Source organism: Oratosquilla oratoria, chromosome 22 (assembly GCF_046742065.1).
Source record: "Oratosquilla oratoria isolate Oo_2021 chromosome 22, ASM4674206v1, whole genome shotgun sequence".
Classification (NCBI taxonomy): domain Eukaryota; kingdom Metazoa; phylum Arthropoda; class Malacostraca; order Stomatopoda; family Squillidae; genus Oratosquilla; species Oratosquilla oratoria.
Window position 1 is genome coordinate 11,669,041 of NC_134798.1, and position 27,207 is coordinate 11,696,247.

At 39.7% G+C, this 27,207-nt stretch overlaps 1 protein-coding gene across 10 annotated transcripts in view; it reads left to right on the forward strand.

Moving 5' to 3' along the window:
- LOC143037431 (rotatin-like) overlaps window positions 1-27,207 on the forward strand; it is a 463,326-nt gene that overhangs the window by 44,062 nt on the left and 392,057 nt on the right. For all 10 annotated transcript variants that reach the window (XM_076205620.1, XM_076205622.1, XM_076205623.1 and 7 more), the window contains one exon: window positions 21,231-21,377. In XM_076205620.1, the coding sequence (XP_076061735.1) occupies window positions 21,231-21,377 (147 nt within the window). The remainder of the gene's footprint in view (window positions 1-21,230; window positions 21,378-27,207) is intronic.

Sequence of the window (27,207 nt, forward strand, 5' to 3'; positions counted from 1 at the left end):
TTGCTTTTTCCAAACTCCATTATGCTACACTTCTTAGTATTAAAGTCCACTTCCCATTTCTGACTCCAGTTCCATACCCTATTTAGGTCTTCTTGCAGTGCTTCACAGTCCTCATCAGTTTCTATTTTCCTTAGCAGTTTGGCGTCATCGGCAAAGAAGCTCATGTAGCAGTTCACGTCCTCATCCATGTCATTCATATAGATAGCAAACATTATTGGTGCCAGCACAGATCCTTGCGGTACTCCACTGATCACCTCTTTCCAGTCTGAATATTTTTCTCTGAGCACTACTCTCATCTTTCTACCAGTCAGAAAGTCCTCTATCCATTTTAGTAGGTTTCCCTGTATTCCTCCTATGTGTTCCAGTTTTTTTAGTAGTTTTCTGTGTGGTACTTTGTCAAAGGCTTTTTGCAAGTCTAGGAATGCACAATCAGCCCATCCATTTCTTTCTTGCACTATGTCTATTAGTCTTGAGTAAAAGCATATTAAGTTTGTGGAGCATGATCTTCCTTGTCTGAATCCGAATTGTCTTGGGTTTAATATGTCATTGTCTTCCAGATGTTTTACCCATCTATTCTTGATTATTTTCTCACAAATTTTGGCAATGGTGCTTGTTAGTGATACTGGCCTATAGTTGGTGGGTTCTTCTTTGTTTCCTCCTTTGTGTATTGGTACAATGTTAGCGTTTTTCCAGTCCTCGGGTATCTTTCCTTCTTTGAGTGAGCTGTTTATTAAGATGTGTATTTTGTCTGTTAGTTCTTCTTTGCACTCCTTTAGAATCCAATTTGCAATACCGTCCGGGCCATGTGATTTTCTGACATCCAGCCTTGATAAATGTTCTGATATTTCCTTTAGTGATGCTGTAAACTCATTCATGAGGGGAGATTTCTTGTTTTTGTCTATGTCACAATTCGGTATTTTCTCTCTGGTGAAAACAGATTTAAAGTGATTGTTCATGACTTCGGCCATCTCTAAATCTTCTGTGTATTCTATGTTTCCTTGGCATAGTTTCACCAATTCCTGTTTGTTTTTAAGTTTACCATTCACATACCGATAGAATAGTTTGGGTTGCTCTTTGCATTTGTCTATAATATCCTTCTCATGGTTCCTTTTCTCCTCTCTTCTCACATTAACATACTCATTTCTACAGTTAACATAAATTTGCCATTTGCTTTGTTTTTTGTCTTTTCTCCACTTTTTCCAAGCTTTGTCCCTTCTGTCTTTTGCCTCACTGCATCTTTTGTTGAACCAACATTTAATGTACTCTCTCTCTCGCTTTTGTCTTGGTACATGCCTGTTTACCCCTTCATTGTAGTTTTCCATCAATATATTCCATTTCTCTTCCACTGCTGTTTCTTCCCTGTAAAATATTTCCCAGTTTGCATTCCGGAAGAATGTCTTTAGTTTTGTAAAGTCTGTTTTGTTGTACCTCAGTCTTCCTTTCCTATGCTTTTCGTTCCTCTCTATGTCTATTTCTTCCTTTAGTATAGTTTCGATGAGTACATGGTCACTCTTTCCAATTGGTGTCTCATACTGGACTTTATGCACTATTTCAGGCTCTGTTGTAAATATTAGATCTAGTTTCGATGGCTCTTCATTATTTCTGTACCTTGTGTTTTCACGGACCCATTGGGTCATTGTGTACTCCATGGTCATATCTAGCAGTACATTGCCCCACGAGTCATCTCCTCCTTGCACTGTCATGCTGTCCCAACAAATTTCTTTGCAATTGAAGTCCCCCATAACTACCAGATTACCCTTACCCATTAGTATCTCATTGAGTGATTTTCTTGTGTCATCTAGCATTTTTTTATGTTCAATTTCTTTCCAAGCGCTTGTTTTTGGAGGCACATAAGTCACCACAAACTTTCTACTTTTCATATTCTTGCCTTCGACTTTTATCATGATCAATTCAGCATTACCTTTGCCCTCTGCAATTTTTGTCACCTTTAGGTCTTTCTTGGCCAAGAACATGATTCCCCCTCCCTGTTTCTTGTCCCTGTTTTTTATCCAGTAGTTGTATAAACCTTGTCCGATAACAGTGGATGGTATTTCACCTCTTAGTTTAGTCTCTACAATTCCCATTATGTCTGGTTTTGCTTCTAACAGATAATCATTGAGTTCGTTCAGTCCCGAAATTAGTCCGTCAATGTTGGTATAGGCCACTTTTAATTTTCTTCCTTCTCCCTGGTTTCTTCTTCCCTTGTTTTGTTCGTTTTGAAGCGCCATTGTCTTAATCTCAAGTCTATTACTCTCCACTGGAATTCTTTGCACTGTATGGAGCAGAAACATGGAACATAAGAGAGGAAGAGAGAAGGAACTTGAATGTGTTTGAGATTAAGTGTCTGAGAAGTATGATGGGGGTTACTAGGCTTGATAGAGTGAGAAATGAGGAGGTGAGGAGGAGAACAGGGGTGGAAAGGGAGCTGGGAGATAGGGTTGATGAAAGAGTATTAGGATGGTTTGGACACATGGAAAGAATGAGTGAAGAAAGACTAGTAAAGGAGGTATGGAAGGCAGATGTAGAGGGAGTGAACATGAGGGGACGTCCTAGGATGAGATGGATGGATGGGGTGAAGGGGGCTTTGGGGAAGAGGGGAATGTCTGTTGAGGAAGGACGGGAGAGGACAGAAGACGGGTGAATGGAGAATGGTTGTATATGGAAAATGTTGTGATGCATGAGGTGGAATGAGGTAGTGTGTGTGAGCAAAAATTTTGACGCAGCCCGAAGGGATTTCTCCCCGTCCTCTCCTTTATATGGGGGGACGCCGATTTAATGAAGCGGCCTTGCTGTGGATGTGCTGTGTCCTGCGACACTGCTTCTGACCCAGGGCAGTGGACAGGGTGCAGGGATGACCCGTCATCTAGGAGGTGCTAAGATGGGAGGGAGGGTGGAGGGGTGTGGAGTGTTTTCGGGGATGGAATGGGTGGGAATGATTTTATGCCTTGTCCTTTTTGGCTACCTCCCTAGTAAGGGGGAAAAAGGCTTGGTATATGATGATGATGATGGAAATTAAAAGAGAAAGAGGAGGCGAATCAAGTAGAGAAGAAAAATTAAAAGTTGCAGATAGAGAGATGATAATGGATGAGAAGGCAGTGAGAGGAAGGTGGGCAGAGTATTTTAGGGAGTTGCCCTGGCTGTTCAACTTATACATTGATGGGGTAGTGCGAGAGGTAAATGCAAGGGTAGTGGTTCAGGGATTGGAGATGGTTAAAGAAAATGGAGAAAAGTGGGAGGTGAGCCAGCTGTTGTTTGTGGACGACACTGCGCTTGTGGCAGGATAGAGGAGGGATTGAGGAAGTTGGTGACAGTTTGGGAGAGTGTGTGATAGAAGAATGCTGAAGATAAATGTGGGTTAAAGTAAGGTGATGAGATGTACAAGGGGTGAAAGTGGCAGTAGACTGGAAGTGAGCATTAAGGGAGAGCGACTGGAGGAAGTGGATAGTTTGAGATACTTGGGTGCAAATGTGGCAGGAAAAGGTGGAGTGAAGGTGGAGGTAGAGTGTAGATTGAGAGAAGTGAGTAAATGCCTTGGTGGATTAAAAAGTGTAATGAGGAATAGACATTTGGGAATGGATGCTAAGAGGAGACTGTATGAAGGAGTGATTGTGTCAACAGCACCGTATGGAGCAGAAACATGGAACATAAGAGAGGAAGAGAGAAGGAATTTGAATATGTTTGTGATAAGGTGTCTGAGAAGTATGATGGGGGTTACTAAGCTAGATGGAGTGAGAAATGAGGAGGTGAGGAGGAGAACAGGGGTGGAAAGGGAGTTGGGAGATAGGATTGATGAAAGAGTATTAGGATGGTTTGGACACATGGGAAGAATGAGTGAAGAAAGACTAGTACTGAGGTATGGAAAGCAGATGTGGAGGGAGTGAACATGAAGGGACGTCCTAGGATGAGTTGGATGGATGGGGTGAAGGGGGCTTTGGGGAAGAGGGGAATGTCTGTTGAGGAAGGACGGGAGAGGACAGAAGACAGGGGTGAATGGAGAATGGTTGTATATGGATGATGTTGTGATGCATGAGGTGGAATGGGCGGAGGGGATTGGGGGTGAGGTAGTATGTGTGAGCAAAATTTGACACAGCCCAAAGGGATTTCTTCCCGTATTCACCTTTTATGCATGGGGGAATTGAGAGGGGGGTCGCCGATTTAATGAAGCGACCTTGCTGTGGATGTGCTGTGTCTTGTGACACTGCTTCTGACCCAGGGCAGTGGACAAGTTGCAGGGATGACCCGTCATCCAGGAGGTGCTAAGATAAGAAGGAGGGTGGAGTGTATTCAGGGATGGAATGGGTAGGAATGATTTTATGCCTTTTCCTTTTTGGTTACCTCCCTTGTAAGGGGGAAAAAGCCTTGTTATATGTATGTATATGTATGCTAAATGTGAAGGAGGATAGGGAGGGAAAGGTAGTTGCAGTGGGAAGCGCTAAGAAAATGAGAATGATAAGTGAGGAAAATGGAGGAGAAATAGGGAAGGATAAAGTGAAAGCAGCTGTTAAGATGATAAGAGCAGGTAAGGCACCTGGTCTAGATGGATGCCATGCAGAATGTCTGAAGAAAGGAGGTACAGTTATGGTGGATTGGCTGGTGAGGTTATTTGATGTTTGTTTAAGAGAGGGTAGAGTGCCGGAGGACTGGAGGAGTGCCTAGGTAGTTCTGCTTTACAAGGGAAAGGGAGACAAGTGTGAGTGTAGTAGTTTCAGAGGGATCAGCTTGAGTGTAGTTGGGAAGGCTTATGGGAGGGTCTTGATTGAGAGGATTAGGAGAGGAACAGAGGGAGTAATTGGTGAGGAACAGTGTGGGTTTAGGACAGGTAGGGGTCATGTAGATCAGACTTTTGTGGTAAGACAGATATGTGAGAAAACTATAGGAAAAGGTAAGGATGTTTTTTGGGCTTTTATGGATTTGGAAAAGGCTTACGACAGGGTAGACTGGAAGGCACTGTGAGAGGTACTGCAGATATATGGGATAGGAGGAAAGCTGTTAAGAGCAGTCAAGAGTTTTTACGAGAGTAGTAGAGCTTGTGTTAGGATTAGAAATGGAGAGAGTGAATGGTTTGAGGTAGAGGTGGGACTTTGTCAGGGATGTGTTATGTTGCCCTGGCTGTTCAACTTGTACATGGATGGGATGGTGCGAGAGGTGAATGCAAGGGTAGTGGGTCTGGGGTTGGAGATGATTAAAGAAAATGGAGAAAAGTGGAAGGTGAGCCAGCTGTTGTTTGCTGATGACACTGCGCTTGTAGCAGGATCAGATGAGGTATTGAGGAAGTTAGTGACAGTTTCAGAAGGTGTGTGAAAGAAGGAATCTGAAGATAAATGTGGGTAAAAGTAAGGTGGTGAGATGTACAAGGGGAGAGAGTGACAACAGGCTGGAAATGAGCATTAAGGGTGAAAGACTGGAGGAAGTAGATAGTTTTAGATACTTGGTTGAGAATGTGACAGGATAGGGAGGAGTGGAGGTGGAGGTAGAATGTAGATTGAGAGAAGCGAGTAAATGCCTTGGTGGATTGAAAAGTGTAATGAGAAATAGACATCTGGGAATGGATGCTAAGAGGAGGATATATGAAGAAATGATTGTGCCAACAGCATTTTATGGGGCAGAAGCATGGAACATAAGAGAGGAAGAGTGAAGGAGTATGAATGTGTTTGAGATGAAATGTATGAGAAGTATGATAGGGCTTACTAGGCTGGATAGAGTGAGAAATGAGGTGAGGAGGAGAACAGGGGTGGAAAGGGAACTGGGAGATAGGGTTGATGAAAGAGTATTAGGATGGTTTGGACACATGGAAAGAATGAGTGAAGAAAGATTAGTAAAAGACGTGTGTAAGGAGTGAATATGAGGGGGCATCCTAGGATGAGATGGATGGAAGGATGGGGTGAAAGGGGCATTACAAAAGGACGGGAAAGGACAGAAGATGGGTGAATGAAGAGGGGTTGTGTATAGATGATGCTGTGATGCATGAGGGGGGAGTGGGTGGGGGATGGGGGGTGAGGAAGTATGTATGAGAAATATTTTTATGCAGCCTGAAGGGATTTCTCCCCGTCTTCTTTTCTGCATGGGGGGGACGGAGGGGGGGGGGTCGCCGAATTTATGAAGCAGCCTTGTTGTGGATGTGCTGTGTCTTGCGACACTGCTTCTGACCCAGGACAGTGGACAGGATGCAGGGATGACCTGTCATCCAGGAGGTGCCAAGATGAGAGGGAGGGTGGAGTGGAGTGGAATATATAGGAAATGGAATGGGTGGGAGTGGTTTCTATGCCTTTTTCTTTTTTGGCTACCCCCTGTGTAAGGGGAAAAAGCCTTTGGTGTATGGATGGATGGATCTATGTACATTATGTTTTTCTTGAATATCATAAACTACAATGCACTTCTTTTTATCCACTGTGTCTCTTACCGAGTTTTCCTTTTCTTTAATTACTTTACCGTTTATTTAGCATTTTCCTCTTCCTGCTGTTGTACTATTTCTTTAACCCCTTCCATACGGTGCCGCACACGTAGGCGTCATGAGGAGCAAGTGGATTCGCGACGCTGCCATATCGGCGTCTTGATTATATTTATTGTAGTCGCCCCTGTGTTTTTACATTCTCTCAAATGTGCCCTGAATCCCATTCTCTGTGGTTTTCAAAATTCGCGGGTGAAAGAGAGAACGATCGATATAAGCGGCGACTATATTTTATGATGCGAGTATTATTACGACACGTACGGCTGGCATTGGTTGCTGCCCGCGAGCTTTAAGTTCCGTACTGAAGTGGTGAAAGGTTATTTTCTGGTTTTCTTGTTCTAGCTTCCACTGGTTCTTTATTTCTTGTAGATCCATCTCCTTAATTGTTTCTCCTGCTTTCTTGGCCACTGCTTGTATTTGTTCTTTGACTTCTTTTTTCAACGCCTCATTTATACTTTTATCTACATTTTTCATTCTTATGTTATCACTTCTGTGATAACAAAATAACTGAAGGAAAAAATAATGTAGAATCAATTATAGTACAAGTCGAAGGTAAACAAATGAAGAAAAGAAAATTTGCAGTGGTATATGTACCTCCTAAAACACAAGCCTGGACAGAAAGGGTTCATTCCGAGTTACTAGAAGATACAAAAGATGAATTAATTGAAACACTGAAAGATGGAGGAAATACAGTAATTATGGGTGACTTTAATTCAAAAGAAATATGCTGGGAAGAAATGACAGTGAAGGGGGGAGAGAAACACTGGGGCAATGTACTCCTTGACATGACCATTGAATACACAATGACCCAATGGATTAAAGAAAATACTAGATACAGAGGAATTGAAGAACCCTCAAAATTGGACTTAGTACTTACGACAGAACCTGAGATTATTGAAAAAATTGATTATAAAACTCCGATAGGAAAAAGTGACCACGTACTTATAGAAATGGAATTGAAAGAACAAATGGACCAAAGCAAAAATGATAAAGATAGAATAGGAAGACCTATGTATAACAAAACAAACTTTGAGAAACTTAAAACATTCTTTCGCAATACAAACTGGGAAAAATTCCAAAACAAAGATACGGGGATAGAAGAAAAATGGAACATATTAAAAGAAATTTATAATGAAGGAGTGAACAAATATGTACCACAACAACAAATGGAAAAGGCATACATAAAGAGCTGGTACAACAAAAGATGTAGTGAAGCTAAGGAAAAAAGAGACAAAGCTTGGAAAAAGTGGAAAAGAGATAAGAAACAAAGCAAATGGCAAACGTACATCAAACTAAGAAACGAATATATAAAAATACGCAGAGATGTAAAGAGGAATTATGAAAAAAAGATAATAGACAAATGTAAGGAAGAACTCAAACTATTTTACAAATATGTAAATGGAAAACTAAAAAACAAACAAGAAATAGAAAAACTGCGCCAAGATAAAAGGAATATACAGAAAAACTGGAAATTGCTGAAATTATGAACAACCACTTCAGATCAGTATTCACAAGAGAAAACTCGCCTAACAGTGTAGATAGAGAGAGAATTATCCCCAGCAATGAAAGAAAAAATGTAACACAAAAAGAAATCAGTGATCAAATTAAAATCCTTGATGTCAGAAAATCACATGGCCCAGATGGAATTGCAAACTTGATACTGAAGGAATGTATGGAAGAATTAATTGACAAAATATATAATATAATTAAATCCTCACTTAAAGAAGGAAAAGTACCATTGGACTGGAAAAAGGCAAACATTGTACCAATTTATAAGGGAGGTGATAAAGAAGATCCATCTAACTACAGACCGGTGTCGCTAACAAGCACAATAGCAAAAATTTGTGAAAGAGTTGTCAAAAACAGATGGGTATACCTGGAAGAAAAATCTATACTGAACCCAAATCAATTTGGATTCAGACAAGTAAAAAGCGGTGTCCCACAAGGATCAGTACTGGCCCCAATCATGTTCGCTGTATACATTAATGACATGAATGAAGGCGTGGAGTGCTATATAAATTTTTTTGCAGATGATGCAAAATTACTTAAGAAGGTAAAAACGGAAGAAGACTGCAACTCATTGCAACAAGATCTGGACACAATATGGAATTGGACTCAAAAGTGGGAAGTAAAATTCAATATTAAAAAATGCAGTATAATGGAATTTGGAAAGAGTAGAAACAGAATATCAAAAGATTACAGAATTGGGGAAGAAAAAAAAAAACTATGAAAAAGATCTTGGAGTGATGATTGGAAAGGACATGAAACCAGATAAGCATATAAATAAGATGTTCGGAGAAACCTACAACTTATTGAGAGCAATCAAAGTGGCATTTACTTAATATGGATGAAGAAATGATAAGGAAAATACTAACTACACTAATAAGACCAAAACTTGAGTACGCAGCATCACTTTGGACACCCAATACCAAAAAGAATATTAAGAAACTAGAAAGATTACAAAGAGCGACAACCAAACTAGCACCAACACTCGCCGAACTAACATATGAGCAAAGACTATCCAAACTGAACCTACCAACTCTGGAACAAAGAAGAGAAAGAGGAGATTTGCTATCTACAGAATAATGAAAGGAATGGAAGTTTTAGACAGGAACGACCTATAAGTGTGGGAAAACGGTAAAACAAGAGGACACGGAAAAAACTTGAAAAAGGATAGTTATAGAAAAAACTTGAAAAGGAACAGTTTCCCACACAGAGCGATAAATACATGGAACAAATTAGACAACAAAACAGTATGTGCTAACACTATACAAGATTTTAAGATAAAACTTGATGCGGAGATATACAAAGACGGGTCACCACGAGCATAGCTCCCCTCCCGTATATTACAACTAGGTAAATAGGTAAAATACAACAAATCTGATCTGCTTTTACTCAAGATTAGTAGACATAATACAAGAAAGAGATGGATGGGCGGACTGTGCTTTTCTGGACCTGCAAAAGGCATTCGATAAGGTACCTCATAGGAAATTAATAAATAAGATAGAATCAAAGGGTGGTATCAGAGGAAAATTATTGGAATGGATGAAAGACTTCCTGATTGGGAGGAAAATGAGAGTTGTAATTAGAGAAAAATTCTCCAACTGGGAAGAAGTAAAAAGTGGTGTCCCGCAAGGATCAGTACTGGCCCCGATCATGTTCGCCATATACATTAATGACATGAATGAAGGCGTGGAGTGCTATATGAATTTTTTTGCAGATGCAAAATTACTTAGGAAGGTAAAAACGGAAGAGGACTGCAACTCATTGCAACAAGATCTGGACACGATATGGAATTGGACTCAAAAGTGGGAAGTGAAATTTAATATAAAGAAATGCAGTATATTGGAATTTGGAAAGAGTAAAAACAGAATATCAAAAGATTACAGAATTGGGGAAGAAAAAAAAAGCAAACTCTGAAAAAGATCTTGGAGTGATGATTGGAAAGGACATGAAACCTGATAAGCATATAAATAAAATATTCGGAGAAACCTACAATTTATTGAAGTCAATCAAAGTGGCATTTACTTATATGGATGAAGAAATGATAAAGAAAATACTAACTACACTAATAAGACCAAAACTTGAGTATGCAGCATCACTTTGAACTCCCAGTACCAAAAAGAATATTAAGAAACTAGAAAGATTACAAAGAGCGACAACCAAACTAGCACCGACTCTCGCCGAACTAACATATGAGCAAAGACTATCCAAACTGAACCTACCAACTCTGGAACAAAGAAGAGAAAGAGGAGATTTGCTGACTACAGAATAATGAAAGGAATGGAAGTTTTAGACAGGAGTGACCTGTTAGTGTGGAACAACGGTAAAACGAGAGGACACGGAAAAAAACTGATAAAAGATGGTTAAAGAAAAAACTTGAAAAGGAACAGTTTCCCACACAGAGTGATTAATACATGGAACAAATTAGACAACAAAACAGTATGTGCAAACACTATACAAGATTTTAAGATAAAACTTGATGCGGAGAGATACAAAGATGGGTCACCACGAGCATAGCTCCCCTCCTGTATATTACAACTAGGTAAATAAATACTTCTCACCATATCTAATTTGTTTTTTAGATCATTAAGCTCTTTGTTCATCTCTTCATTAGCTCTTCATAGTTGGTTTATTTCTCTGTACAGTGGCCTATATTCATCTTTCAAATCTATTAGTTCTTTCATCAAATCAGCAATATCCTGATTTCTTAGTAAATTTTTATACCTAGTTTCTCTTTCCACATCTAAACCTCTACCTAATAATCCTCTTTTGGAAACCTTGAAAAAAACATTGGTGTCTCACGTTTGAGTTGATTTTGGGGTATCAATCATGCATGATCTTTGTATTCTTTCTAATTTTTTTTATATTCTTTTTAGTACTGGGTGTCCATGGTGTTGCTGCATACTCCAGTTTTGGTCTTATTAGTGTAACTAATACTTTTTTAATCATTTCCTTAACCAAGTAGTCAAATGAGTTAGCCCTGTATTCTGTGAAATGGTTTGATCACATTTTCTGTGTTTATTATTACTTAGAGTAAAAGAACGAGTAATACAGCAATGACTTTATATTTTATAATAGAGTAGTGTGATGCATCATACATATGGCAGCCAATGCTGAGTGCAAGAATTTGACTCGTACTAAAGTGGTTAATAGAAAGATTGATAATTCAGTGTAGTGAATTACAAAGGATTACAAAGGCGAAGCATGCCGACAGGAGACCTTTTGGTCCATATCTAGGTCGGATGCGAAAAAAAATCATAATAATAAAATAATAAATAAAAACTATAATGTAAATAACAAATAAAATACATAAATAAATGCATAGGTATAGTTAAATAATAAACAAATAGGTAAATAGTAAATAATAATAAATTGACATATAACTAATGATAAATGAAAATCTGACAGACAAATGATAACAAAACAAAAACAAATAATATAAAATAAATTATAATCATTACAGCATCTTGCTTAGGTGTTTATCTAAAAGATTCTTAAAGCTTCGAACAGAACTACATTGCACTACCTGTGCAGGAAGTTTATTCCATTCATTAACTACACGGTTGGCAAAGTTGTTTCTACCTACTTCCAAATTGAATCTATTTCCGGACAGTTTGAGACCATTGTTTCTTGTCTGATTCTCATTCAATGTGAAAATGTTGTCACTTTTGATGTCAATTCCCTTTAAAATCTTAAAGACCTGTATCAAGTCACCTCTAAGTCTACGCTTTTTTAGGGAAAACAGATTCATATGTTTTAGTCGATTTTCGTATGATTTATTTTTGATATTTGGAATCAGTTTTGTGGCTCGCCGTTGTACTTTTTGCAGTCTGTCAATGTCTTTAATGAGATTTGGTGACCATACGGAAACAGCATATTCCAAATGTGGACGAACTAACAATTTATATAGCTTGTTAATGAGTGATGGACTTTTGAAATCAAAATCAGTCCTAGAATCTTATTTGCTTTCTCAGAGGCTGAAATACACTGCTTGGATGATTTGAGGTCGTTACTGATAATTACGCTGAGATCTTTTTCACTATCCACTTTTGTTAACGAATTTCCAAATAACTTGTAATCGTACTTACTGTTATTTTTACCTATATGCATTACCTTGCATTTACTTGTGTTAAATTTCATTAGCCACTTTTCAGACCATTGCCGTAATTTATCTAAATCTTCTTGAATATCTAATTGGTTTGAGTGATCATTTGCCACTCCGCACAATTTTGTATCGTCAGCAAATTTGGAAACAGTAGATTTTAGTTCATGGTCTATATCATTTATATATACTATGAATAGAAGTGGCCCAAGAACGGAACCCTGAGGAACTCCACTTGTAACATTTTTCCATATAGAAGTTTTTCCATTTAAAACAACTCTCTGTTTTCGACCATTCAACCAATTACTAGTCCAACCTAATAGGCTACCACTTATTCCGTGTAAAGCTAATTTAGTAAGTAGTCTTTCGTGTGGGACGATATCAAAAGCTTGGAATCAGTTTTGTGGCTCGCCGTTGTACTTTTTTCAGTCTGTCAATGTCTTTAATGAGATTCGGTGACCATATGGAAACAGCATATTCCAAATGTGGATGAACTAACAATTTATATAGCTTGTTAATGAGTGATGGACTTTTGAAATCAAAATCAGTCCTAGAATCTTATTTGCTTTCCCAGAGGCTGAAATACACTGCTTGGATGATTTGAGGTCGTTACTGATAATTATGCTGAGATCTTTTTCACTATCCACTTTTGTTAACGAATTTCCAAATAACTTGTAATCGTACTTACTGTTATTTTTACCTATGTGCATTACCTTGTATTTACTTGTGTTAAATTTCATTAGCCACTTTTCAGACCATTGCCATAATTTATCTAAATCTTCTTGAATATCTAATTGGTTTGAGTGATCATTTGCCACTCCGGACAATTTTGTATCATCAGCAAATTTGGAAACAGTAGATTTTAGTTCATGGTCTATATCATTTATATATACTATGAATAGAAGTGGCCCAAGAACGGAACCCTGAGGAACTCCACTTGTAACATTTTTCCATCTAGAAGTTTTTCCATTTAAAACAACTCTGTTTTCGACCATTCAACCAATTACTAGTCCAACCTAATAGGCTACCACTTATTCCGTGTAAAGCTAATTTAGTAAGTAGTCTTTCGTGTGGGACGGTATCAAAAGCTTTATCAAAGTCTAGAGATATTAAATCTATATTGTTTCTTTTGTCATAATTCGAGATAACTGTGTTGTAGAATTCAAGTAAGTTAGTCACGCAAGAACGTTTCTGTCTGAAACCATGCTGGCTATCATTTATCAATCGGTTACTTTCTAAATGATGTTCGATAGCATCTCTGATGATAGTTTCCATTATTTTTCCTACGATTGAAGTCAAACTTATAGGCCTATAGTTATTTGGCTTCTTTTTGTCACCTTTTTTGAATATGGGAGTAACGTTAGCTAGCTTCCATTCATTTGGGACATCTCCGGATATGATGGATTTCTTGAAAATAATGTCTAATGGAATAACAATCTCATTTTTCATTTCCTTTAAGATTCTTGGATGCCAACCATCAGGCCCTGGTGTTTTATTAACTTTGAGTTTATCTATACACCTTTTAATTTTTTCTTTTGTTATATTTACCATAGTGAGTAAGTTTACCCTAGACTTTTCACCGGTTTCAGTTTGGAATTCAACTTTGAGGTGTTTCGTTTACGAATACCGAGCTAAAATAATTGTTTAAGATATTACACATTCCTTCATTTGAATATTCAAGTTGACTGTTAGCAGATAATAGTAGACCAATGTAATTCCTAACAACCTTTTTATCTCTAATGTAACTATAGAATTCTTTGGGATTGTCTTTGGATTTATCAGCGATGTTAATTTCGTATTGTCGTTTTCTTTTTCTTATTGTCTTTTTTAAATCTCTCTGTATTGATACATAACTTTCATAGTCATTAGATGCACCCGAGCACTTATATTTCTTATAAGCCTGTCTCTTTTTAGCAATACTTTTTTCAGTTTCTTTGTCGAGCCACTTTGGGCGAGCCTGATTTGGGGGACGTCTGTCCTTAAAAGGAATGTAAGTTTGAATCATCTTAGTGAGCGTATTTTGAAATATTTCCCATATCTGATCTACAGGTCTTTCGTTTAATTTTGCCTCCCAGTTTGTAAGCTGAAGCTCCTGACGTAGTCCTATGAACTGAGCTGTACTGAAATCGGGTATTTTAGAAACACAAGTATCTATTCTAAAATTGTTTAGGAGTTTGAATCTAACTAAGTTGTGATCGCTATTTGCAACAGATTCACCGACTTCTACATCAGTTACCATGCTTTCGCGGCTAGTGATCAATAGATCGAGTAAGTTTCCATATCTTGTGGGCTCTTTTACATGCTGAATTAAGTAATTGTCACCAAGAAAATCAATCAAGTGACTACCTATATGGCCATGTTCAAGGGTCATCCAATCAATGTCAGTATAATTGAAATCACCCATTATCAATAAATCCCGGTTGCAGAAACTAGACAGTTCTTGAAATAACAGTTTGTCGTCTGCTAATGATAATGTCTTTGGCCTGTATATTACACCTATATTCATTTTTTGTCCATTTGTTTGGGTTAACTCAACCCACAAACTATCATATGCATCCTGTTTCACTTTCTCTAAAACACAAGCATGAACATTGTTTTTAATGTACAACAGAACACCCCCACCTTTCTTGTGGTTTCTATCCTGATGAAAGTGTTTAAATCCCGCAATATTAAATTCAGCTTCGAACTCTGTACCATTTAACCATGTCTCAGTTATTCCTATCATATCGAGATTTTCGCTTTTGACATACGCCTGTATTTCTTTAAATTAAGAGAGGAAGAGGAGGCGAATCAAGTAGAGAAGAAAAGGTAAAAGGTGCACATGGAGAGATGATAATGGGGAAGATGGGCAGAATATTTTAGGGAGTTGCTAAATGTGAAGGAGGATAGGGAGGGAAAGATAGCTGCAATGGGAAATGCTAAGAAAGTGAGAGTAATGAGTGAGGAAAATGGAGGAGAAATAAGGAAGGATGAAGTGAAGGCAGCAGTTAAGATGATGAAAGCAGGTAAGGCACCTGGTCTGGATGGATGCCATGCAGAATGTCTTAAAAAAGGAGGTACAGTGATGGTGGACTGGTTGGTGAGGTTATTTAATGTTTGCTGGAGAGAAGGTAGAGTGCCGGAGGACTGGAGGAGTGCTTGTATAGTTCCACTTTACAAGGGAAAGGGGGACAAGTGTGAATGTAGTAGTTTCAGAGGGATTAGCTTGTTAAGTGTAGTTGGGAAGGCTTATGGGAGGATCTTGATTGAGAGGATTAGGAGAGGAAGAGAGGGAGTAATTGGTGAGGAACAGTGTGGATTTAGGACAGGTAGAGGTTGTGTAGATCAGCTTTTTGTGTTAAGACAGATATGTGAGAAAGCTATAGGAAAGGGGAAGGATGTGTTTTGAGCCTTTATGGATCTGGAAAAGGCTTACGACAGGGTAGACAGAAAGGCACTGTGGGAGGTTATGTGGATATACGGGATAGGAGGAAAGCTTCTGGGAGCTGTCAAGAGTTTTTATGAGAGTAGTAGAGCTTGTGTCAGGATAAGAAATGGAGAGAGTGAGTGGTTCGAGGTAAAGGTGGGACTTCATCAAGGATGCGTTATGTCACCCTGGCTGTTCAACTTATACATGGATGGCATAATGTGAGAGGTAAATGCAAGGGTAGTGGGTCAGGGATTGGAGATGGTTAAAGAAAATGGAGAAAAGTGGGAGGTGAGCCAGCTGCTGTTTGCGGATGACACTGCGCTTGTGGCAGGATTGGAGGAGGGATTGAGGAAGTTGGTGACAGAGTTTGGGAGAGTGCATGATAGAAGAAAGCTGAAGATAAATGTGGGTAAAAGTAAGGTGATGAGATGTACAAGGGGTGGAAGTGGCAGTAGTCTGGAAGTGAGCATTAAGGGAGAGCAACTGGAGGAAGTGGATAGTTTTAGATACTTGGGTGGAAATGTGGCAGGAAAAGGTGGAGTGAAGGTGGAGGTAGAATGTAGATTGAGAGAAGCGAGTAAATGCCTTGGTTGATTAAAGAGTGTAATGAGGAATAGAAATTTGGGAATGGATGCTAAGAGGAGACTGTATGAAGAATTAATTGTGCTAACAGCACTGTATGGAGCAGAAACATGGAACATAAGAGAGGAAGAGAGAAGGAGTTTGAATGTGTTTGAGATGAAGTGTCTGAGAAGTATGATGGGGGTTACTAGGCTAGATAGAGTGAGAAATGAGGAGGTGAGGAGGAGAACAGGGGTGGAAAGGGAGTTGGGAGATAGGATTGATGAAAGAGTATTAGGATGGTTTGGACACATGGAAAAAATGAGTGAAGAAAGACTAGTAAAGAGGTATGGAAGGCAGATATGGAGGGAGTGAACATGAGGGGACGTCCTAGGATGAGGTGGATGGATGGGGTGAAGGGGGCTTTGGGGAAGAGGGGAATGTCTGTTGAGGAAGGACGGGAGAGGACAGAAGACGGGTGAATGGAGAATGGTTGTATATGGAAGATGTTGTGATGCTTGAGGTGGAATGGACGGGGGGATAGGGGGTGAGGTAGTGTGTGTGAGCAAAATTTGACGCAGCCCAAAGGGATTTCTTCCCGTCCTCTCCTTTATATGGGGGGATAGAGAGGGGGGGTTGCCGATTTAATGAAGCAGCCTTGCTGTGGATGTGCTGTGTCTTGTGATACTGCTTCTGACCCAGGGCAGTGGACAGGGTGCAGGGATGACCCGTCATCTAGGAGGTGCTAAGATGGGAGGGAGGGTGGAGGGGTGTGGAGTGTTTTCATGGATGGAATGGGTGGGAATGATTTTATGCCTTTTCCTTTTTGGCTACCTCCCTAGTAAGGGGGAAAAAGCCTTGGTATATGTATGTATATTAATTTTTTGTCCATTTGTTTGGGTTAACTCAACCCACAAACTATCATATGCATCCTGTTTCACTTTCTCTAAAACACAAGCATGAACATTGTTTTTAACGTACAACAGAACACCCCCACCTTTCTTGTGGTTTCTATCCTGATGAAAGTGTTTAAATCCCGCAATATTAAATTCAGCTTCGAACTCTGTACCATTTAACCATGTCTCAGTTATTCCTATCATATCAAGATTTTCGCTTTTGACATACGCCTGTATTTCTTGAAATTTGTTCCTAATACTACGAGCATTAAAGTACATGGTTTTAAGAAACTCGTGATTATTTCTTTGTGACACATTTTGAGTTTCAATATCATGTCTTACATTATCATTTTGTTTTTTATTTATACCTTGCTCTATATTATTATTTGGTCCTTCATTGACATTCAATGCCTCATTAACATTTCTCCCATCAAAATTAACATTTCCCCCATCACGGACATCTGGTCGATCACGGTCATCCGATCTCTTTTGTACATTTTGTCCCCCTACGTCACCGTGATTCATGCCAGCCTCTCGTCGTTCATTGACATTATGTCCGGCGTCCCTTCCTAAAATTATATTTTGTTTTCCAGTGACATTATATCCTACCATGATATTTTTTACTCCACTATAATTACATCCCATCGTGATCTTTTGTCTTCCACTGTCATTACATCATATCATGATATTTTGGCCTTCATTGACATTCTGTCCGGTATCCCTTCCTAAAATGATATTTTGTCCTCCACTGACTATATCCTACCGTGATATTTTCTCCTCCATTATCATTACATCCTATCGTAATATTTTGTCCTCCACTATCATTACTTCCCATCGTGATTTTTTGTCCTCCACTGTCATTACATCCCATTGCGACATTTTGTCGTATGACATTACATCCTAATGTAACATATTGTCCTCTAGCGACATTATATCCTAAAATTATATTTTGTCCTATACTGGCACATTGTTCTACATTAATGCTATACTCTACACTGTTTTCCCAAGTACATTCTATTTCCCCTTCCCTTTGGGCTTCTACCCTAAAAAAGGAGCTAATTCATTACAAACTCCCACAATGAGGTTTGTAAGAACATCTTTGCCTCTGCGGGTAAGGTGGATCCCATCAGAAGCGTAAAGGTCATGGGGCCTAGAAAAGAGATACCAAGGATCAAGAAAGTGGTATCCCAATTGTGTGCACAACTGCGATATCCTATCATTGATCCCTATGGCTCTACTGTTCCAACACGAGCCTGCGTAGATCCACGGGAGGATCCCACAGACTACGTGACGGCTCCCACGTTCCTTCATCTCCTGAAGGAGGACCTTGTAATTCCGAACAAGCTCCTCTGATCTCACCCTACCTATATCGTTACTTCCCATATGAACAATCGTAACTGTGTTCTTCCGTCCTTGCTACCTGATGGACTGGGTACAATCAGCGATCCCACGGCCCGGTTGACATACAAGCTTGGAACGTCGCTTAGTCTTCCGCTGCAGGATGTTTCATTGCCTCGCACCATGGAGTCCCCCACCACCAAGAACTCCTGGTTTTCAGCCACTTCATCCTCCAGTAAAGCAAAACGATTGGCTAGAGCCAGTGGTTTCTCCACAGGGCACACGTCTACCGAACGCGGGCTCGACAAACGGGACCCCACAGAGCGCCACTCGCTCACGGCAGTGACAGTAGGGGAAGAAGTGGAACACTCTTTGGATTGTGGGGAGGCACTCTTCTCACGGAGCGCACTCCTGAGAAGACGAATTTCCTCCACACATCCTGAGACGGACCTCTAGGTTTACGCAACCTTCACAAGCCATTTCGCTCCTCCTTCAGCAATAAAAACGGCAAAGAAAAAATACAAATCAACAAGAAAATCAAAGCGGTCTCTAATAAACTAAATACGCGAAGCTTACTCTACTTACCTTATACTATTTCTCCTTCCTTTGGATTACAGTAACAGAAAACTGTTTTGAATTTGAATAGAACACTACACTTTATCTTATATCTGTAACTGTATAGCGCTATACGTATACAATTACAAAAACACAACACAATCACTTAACACTATTCAGAGATATAAATTTCACAGGTATTCGCTAGCTGGTGTCTGTGCAGAATGAGGTCCATTGAAGGTGTGTGAATCCTGATTTAGTTTCTTGAACTCTTAGTTGTGTAAAGATGTATTCTACTTGTAGGATATATTTTAAATATTGTGAAGTTAGAAGAAGCTTGGGGACAATACCTAAGATCTTGCCACATTCTCTGACATAGTACTCTAGGTCTTCATCTTTGCACTTATTGGTCACCTGAGTTAAATGAGCTTTTTCAGAACTGAAAGCTTCATCCAAATCAAACAACTCTAGTGATGGATGTGGTAATTCCCGGAAAGATGGTGGAAACACTGCAGGTTGTAAAGGTGGAAATGGAGTTTCAATTGTGTATAGGCATTGATTGCAGATGGAACAAGATGCATATATATATGAATGCCAACTTTGAAAAAATTGAGTGTAGTCAGTGGGTACCTCATCTGACATTGAAGAAAGGTCTTGTGTCATAGTTTGATATCTGGATCATCAGCATCAATCTGATTTAATTTGAAGTCCCTAGCAGTAAGGAATTGAAAGATTACAGCTTTAATTTGACTGTTTTACTATTCTCTTCTATGTCAAGGTAGTCTGTGAACATGTGACCTGAACCAAATCACAGCAACATGGCCTCCTTTGCCTGGATGTTCGTAAAATACACATACTGGTCTGTTAAGATCTAAATATGATAATTGGAAATCAAGGATATAGATTGAGATGGAACTGTACATGACTTTTTGTCTAGGTATGTTAGAAAATTAGAGAATATGAGACAGGACTCCACTAGCATTGCTTCTTTCCTGTATACTACAATTAGGTAAATACACACACACCAGGGATTTAATTCTTATGAGAGGGTGGCCAAATTCAAGCACACATCTTCATGCACATTAACCACTTCAGTACGGGACTTAAATCTCGCGGGCAGCAGCCAATGCCAGCCGCATGACGTCACGTAATAATATTCGCATCATAAAATATAGTCGCCGCTTATATCGATCGTTCTCTCTTTCACCCGCGAATTTTGAAAACCACAGAGAATGGGATTCAGGGCGCATTTGGGAGAATGTAAAAACACAGGGGCGACTACAATAAATATAATCAAGACGCCGATATGGCAGCGTCGCGAATCCACTTGCTCCTCATGACGCCTACGTGTGCGGCGCCGTATGGAAGGGGTTAAAGTCAGAATAACCCTCTTCCCATACATATAAGCATGCAGTCTAATGTGGAGGTTAGGGACAGAATAATTTCCAAGTTCCCCCCTACCCATGACTTAAAGAAGGAAAGAGAGTCAGAAAGAAGAAATTTAAATATGTTTGAGATGAAATCTCTTAAAAGTATGGTGAAGGTTACGAGAATGGATAGTGAGAAATGAGGTGAAAAGAAGAACGTGAGAATCGAGAGAGTACTGGCAGGTAGGGCTGATCAAACATTATTAGGGTGGTTCAGGCACATGAAAAGTATGAGTGAATAAAGATTAGCAAAAATGAGTGTGAAAAACAGAGGTGGATGGATGGGATGAAAGAGGCTTAGAGCAAGAGGAGAATGTCTCTTGAGCAAGGAAAGGAGAAGTCTGGGGATAGATGTGAGTGGAGAATGGTTGTATATGGATCATAATTTGATGCAGGTGAGAGGGATTTCTCTCTATCTTCTCTATTTTTCACAGGAGAGGATGAGGAGGGAGGGTCGTTGTGTGAATGAGGTGGCTGCCGCTGCTGTGGATGTGCTGTGTCGTAGTGCATTGCTTCTGACCTGGGCAGTGGGGAGGAGACAGGGATGACCATTCATCCATGAAGAACTAAGAGAAGAGGGAAACAAATGGGTGATATATGGGATTGGGATGGGTACATCTCTTGTCTGGCTACTTCCCTTGTAAGAGGGCCCTTTGTATATGGAAAGTGTATAGATACATTGTGCCAGTGATAGCACTCTGAAGTATGCTGCATTCTACAATGTTATACTGGTGCATAACCCAACCCCTATATTCACATTAATTCTTATCGAGAAAATAGATTTAAATTAGACAATATTTACAATGTGCAAGACCACAGACCATGAACCTTGCATATAAAGAAAAGTAGCTTTTTCTTTGTATGAACTAACATTACAATACGACATAACCCTCCCATTCAGAGTTGCTCATGCAAGTTTTGATACCCTCACATGATGATGATATTTGTCCAACATCTCATGCTAAATTTGATAAAATGTTATGCATTCTAGGTGCTTTATGGATGTCTAATTGAGAACAAGACAGAGAACTTGCAGGTGCAAACATCCATTTGCTCCTGTTTGTGCACTCTCACCCGTCTTCTTACGACAAGAATTGCCCACTACAAGGAACTACATCTTCTGTCTCCGAGCTATCAGGTATTCCTGTCCATTCTTGAATAATAGTGAAATTGTATATCAAATTCAGATAGTATTCTTGTTAGTATTTATTCTAACTCTGTTCTCCTAGAATTAGGAGTGGAGGAGGAATGGGGATGGTTCAAGGAGGGAGTCATATGGTGTGCAAAGATGGTGTGTGGAACAAGAAGGATGGGAGGAAATAGAAGGAAGGGTAGTGAGTGGTGGGATTAGGAGGCAAAGAAAGTTGTAGAAGAGAAGCAAGTATTCACTGGTTGGTTGCAAAATAGGATGAGAGAATCATATGAGAGGTACAAAGAAAAGAAAAGAGAAGAAAAAGAAGTAAAGCATAAGATAAAGGAGGCAAAGAGAAGAGCAGGTATGAAATGGGGTAAGAGTATGACAGAAAATTTTGAAAGTAATAAAAAGATGTTTTGGAAAGAAATTAAGAGAGGAAGAGGCGGCAAATCAAGTAGAGAAGAAAAGGTAAAAAGTGCAGATGGAGAGACGATAATGGAAGAGACACCAGTAAGAGGAAGATGGGCAGAGTATTTTAGGGACTTGCTAAATGTGAAGGAGGATAGGGACAGAAAGGTAGTTGCAATGGAAAGCACTAAGAAAATGACCATGATGAGTGAGGAAAATGGAGGGGAAATAAGGAAAGATGAGGTGAAGCAGTTGTTAAAATGATGAGAGCAGGTAAGGCACCTGGGTTGGATGGGTGTCATGCAGTGTCTAAAAAAGGGAGGTACAGTGATGGTGGATTTGTTGGTAAGGTTATTTAATGTTTGTTTAAAAGAGGGTAGAGTGCCAGAGGACTGGAGATGTGTCTGTATAGTTCCATTTTATAAGGGAAAGGGGGACAAGTGTGAGTGTAGTAGTTTCAGAGGGATCAGTTTGTTGAGTTTAGTTGGGAAGGCTTATGAGAGGGTTTTGATTGAGAGGATTAGGAGAGGAAGAGAGGGAGTAATTGGTGAGGAACAATGTGGGTTTAGGACAGGTAGGAGTTGCATGGATCAGATTTTTGTGGTAAGATGGTAAGACAGATATGTGGGAAAGCTTTAGGAAAAAGTAAGGATGTGTTTTGACCCTTTATAGATTTGGAAAAGGCTTATGACAGAGTAGACAGGAAGGAACTGTGGGAGGTATCGCAGATATGTGGGATAGGATGAAAGCTGTTGAGAGCAGTCAAGAGCTTTTACAAGAGTAGTAGAGCCTGAAGCAGGGCAGCAGATGAGATGCAGGGATTACTTGTCATCCAGGAGGTGATAAGAGGGAGGGAAAAGGGTGGAGGGGAGTGGAGTATGTTAGGGATGGAATGGGTGGGAGTTGTTGTTGTTGTTGTCGTTCCCTAGACTGTCTGTCCGAGCAGTCCCGTCTCCCCAAGGAAGGCCACAGCCGAAACTGGGTTTACCCACAAATCCTTTATAGAGTGTATGTTGTGTTGTTTGCGTGCATGATTGTGTATAATGCAGTCTTCCATTATGTGTTGTATGGTATGGGGTGAAGTGTTACATCCTGGGCAACTGTTCACAACACGGTCGTCCAGCCTCTTCTGGTAGCTTAGAAGTGCTGGGTGGTGACCGCATCGCAGTCTGGCCAAGTGGACTCTGTCCTTACGTGGGAGAGAGGATTCAGAAGGGTGGCATGCAGCAGTGTGTTGTCTTTTAGTGTGTTAATGGAGCGGTGAGTGATATGATTATGAATATGTTTCCGGAGGCTGGTATTTGGTGGTTGTGGAGGAAGAGAAGAGAGTATCTGTGTGTAATAAAGGTCTATGGGTGTAGTTTTAATGTTTCTTGGTGTGTGTGGGTGTTCTGCTATGTAGTGTAGCGGGTGTGATGTGTTTGTGGTGGCTGCAGCAAGTGTTTGTGTGCCTCTCATGTCGAGGTGGTCCTTGACTTTGAGGACTTTTGTTTCATGGTGTAAATGGTCTGTAGGTGATGTATTTGTGCAGCCTGTAATTGTTTTTAGGGCTTTGTTTTGTATGATTTGAAGGGTGTTGTGGTGTGTCTCACTGAGATTAGGAGCCCATGCAGGACTCGCATAATTCATCACTGAGCGTATGCATTGTTTGTATATTGTTATATTAGTTTCTTTGTTTTGTCCAAATGTTGTTCCAGTGATTGACTTAAGTGCGTTAAGTCTAGGTGTGCATTTGTTTTTTATGTTTGTGAGGTGTTGTTTGAAAGACATGGATGTATCGTATGTTACACCAAGAATTTTGGGTGTGTTTGTGTGTGGTATTAGAGTGTTGTTGATGTAGAGATGAGGTATGTATTTGTGTTCTTTTGTCCAGTTGGTGAGAAGTGTTGCTGTAGATTTGGTTGGAGCTATTTTGAGTCTGTTTGTGATGAACCATGTGTTGAGTGTGTCAAGGTAAGGCTGGATTATTTCTGCAGCTTTGTCTGTGTTACGATGTGTGCATGTGATTGTTATGTCGTCTGCGTAGGAAGAGATTTGTATTTCTGAGGTGTCTGGCGTGGGTGGGAGTTGTTTATTATGCCTTTGTTTTTTGGCTACCTCCCTTATAAAGGGGAAAAAAGCCTTTGGTATATGTATGTATTTACCTAGTTGTATTTTACGGGATGGGAGCTATACTCGTGACCCGTTTTCATATCTCTCCACATCCAGTTTATTCTTGAACTCGTGTATAGTTCTGGCATTCACTGTTTCACTGTTTAGTTTGTTCCAGACATTGATCACTCTGTGCAGGAAACTGTTCTTTTTCAGGTCTCTTCTGTAACTGTCCTTCTTTAGCTTCTTATCGTGTCCTCTTGTTTCTCTCTTGTCCCATTTCAATAGGTCATCTCTATCGAGTACTTCCATCCCTTTCATAATTCTGAAGATGGTCAACAATTCGCCTTTTTCCCTTCTCTGCTCCAATATTGACAGCTGTAATTTCTCCAGTCTTTGTTCATATGTCAAATTTGATAGTGTGGGTGCCATCTTTGTCGCCGCTCTTTGGATTCTTTCTAATTTCTTTGTGTTTTTCTTTGTGCTAGGTGCCCACATTGATATAGCATATTCTAGTTTCGGTCTTATCAATGTAGTAATTATTTTCTTAACCATCTCTTCATCCATGTAATCGAAGGCCACTTTCATTGATCTTAATAAGTTGCAAGTCTCTCCAAATAATTTATTTACATGTTTGTCAGGTGTCAAGTCACTTGAGATGATTACTCCTAGGTCCCTCTCTGAGTTTACTTTCTTTACCTCTTTCTTTCCAATTGTATATTTTCCTGAAACTCTATTTTTGCCTCTTCCAAATTCCATTATGCTACATTTCTTGATGTTGAAGTTCATCTCGTATTTCAGGCTCCATTCCCATACTTTATCCAGGTCATCTTGCAGCGAGCGATCTGCAATCTTCTGTTTTCACTCTCTTGAGTAATTTGGCATCGTCAGCAAAAAAATTTATGTAACAATTTACTCCATCCATATCATTTATGTATATGGCAAACATTAAAGGAGCCAAAACAGCCTTGTGGGACGCCACTTTTTACACCTTCCCATTTCGAACTTTTGTCTCTAAGTACCCCTCTCATTTTTCTCCCAGTTAAGAAGTCCTTCACCCATTCCAATAGTTTACCTTGAATTCCTCCTATTTTTTCAATTTTACTTATTAATTTTTTGTGTGGTACCTTGTCAAAAGCTTTCTGCAAATCCAGGAAGGCGCAGTCTGCCCATCCATCTCTTTCTTGTATTATCTCAATTAGTCTCGAGTAAAAGCAGATTAGATTTGTGGTGCACGATCTTCCACTTCTAAAACCAAATTGTTTGGGGTTTATTATTTTATTTTCTTCCAAGTGTTTGGTCCATCTGTTCCTGATAATCTTTTCGCATATTTTTGCTACTGTGCTTGTGAGGGACACCGGTCTAAAGTTTGTAGGATCTTCCCTGTTTCCTCCTTTGTGTATTGGTACTATGTTTGCATCTTTCCAATCTTGCGGTACCTTTCCCTCTTTTAATGAGAAGTCTATTATCTTGTGTAGTTTATCTGTCAGTTCGTCTATACACTCTTTCAATATCCAATTTGCAATTTCATCTGGTCTGTGTGACTTTCTGACATCTAGGCTTTTTATTTGGTCTCTTATTTCCCTCTGTGTTATTTTTATTTCCTTCATCATGGGTGAACTTTCTAGTTGTTTGTCCTCCCGGGGTTGTGAGCTCTCAATTGTAAAAACAGACCTGAAATGTCTGATCATAACTTCTGCTATCTCTGTGTCATGTATGTACTCTCTATCTCCTTCACGCAATTTTACTATATCATCCTTATCCTTTAGTTTGTTGTTTATATATCTGTAAAAGAGTTTTGGTTGATCCTTACATTTGTCTATGATATCCCTTTCATATTCTCTTTTTTCTTTCCTGCATATGTTTACATATTCGTTTCAATTTTTTTTTTTATATATGTTTGCCATTTAGATGTTTTCCTGTCTTTTTTCCATTTTTTCCAAGCTATATCTCTCCTGGCTTTAGCCTCACTACATCTTTTGTTGAACCAACATTATATATAAATTTCTTTCTGTTTCTATGTGGGGCGCCCCTACGGACCAGAGCCACACATCATTTTGTCTGTGATAGAGGAAAACTCTGTTCATAGAGAAATTATGACACTTTTATACTATGACTGTCCCTCTGTTATGCTGTTCCCCAACCCCTTGTTACTGTTCTGTACAATATCTCTGAATATTCATTTCCTTTTTTGCCTACCTACCCTGTGGAGGGGGAAAAGAATACTGCCACCAAGTATTTCCCCTTGGATTGTAAGAGGTGAGAAAAAAGGGACGGGGATTGGGACCAGGCATCCTTCTCCCTGTAGCCCCACAGGGGACATTCCTAAAAAAAGTAAAGGCAAAAGAGGGTCTAGGAGTTTTCCGACCAGCACCCTAAGGTTTGGGTCTTTTAATGTGCGTGGATGTGGTACAGATGAGAGTAAAAAGGAAGAGATAGGTAGTATGTTTGTGAGAAGAAAGATGGATGTGTTGGCTTTGAGTGAAACCAAGTTGAAAGGGAAGGGCGAGTGTAAGTTTGGGAGTGTAAGTGGGAGGTTATCAGGATTGAAGAGAGGGCGAGTGAAGAGATAGGTAAATGGGTATTGGAGTAGAAGGAGGTTTCTTCAAGGATAATTTGGATGAAGGTGAAACTGGAGAAGGAGATGTGGGTTTTTGTAAGTGCATATGGGCCTGGTAGTGAAGAGTGTAAAAGAAAGGGAGGCTTTTTGGATAGATTTAAATGAGTGCATAGAGGGATTAGGGAGATATGTCAATGTAATAGTACTGGGAGACCTTAATGCTAGGGTAGGAAATGATCCAATTGAAGGAGTGGTTGGGAAATGTGGAGTTCCAGGAAAGAATCATAGTGGAGAATTGTTGGTGGAGATGTGTCTAGAGAGTTGATGATAGCAAATACAGTGTTTCGGAAGAAAGTCAAGCATAAGTACACATAGGAGAGGGTGGTGGAAGGAAGGGTGGTAGATAGAGCATTAATGGATTATGTAGTGGTAGATAGGATTATGATAGGAAGAGTTAAGGATGTACATGTGCTAAGGGGGAATATCAGATCATTTTTTGGTGGAAGGTAAGTTGAGAGTGGAGGATAGATGGAGAAAGAGGAAAAGGACAAAAGGTAGGGAGGTTCTTATAGTGAACTCTTTAAATGAAAAGGAGAAGGAGTACAAGAAGAAGCTGAGGGAGTGAAGGATAGAGTAGAACTAGGAGTGAAGGAGGAATGGGGATGGTTCAAGGAGGGAGTCACAAAGTGTGCAAAGATGGTGTGTGGAACAAGAAGGACAGGAGGAAATAGAAGGAAGGGTAGTGAATGGTGGGATGAGGAAACAAAGAAGGTT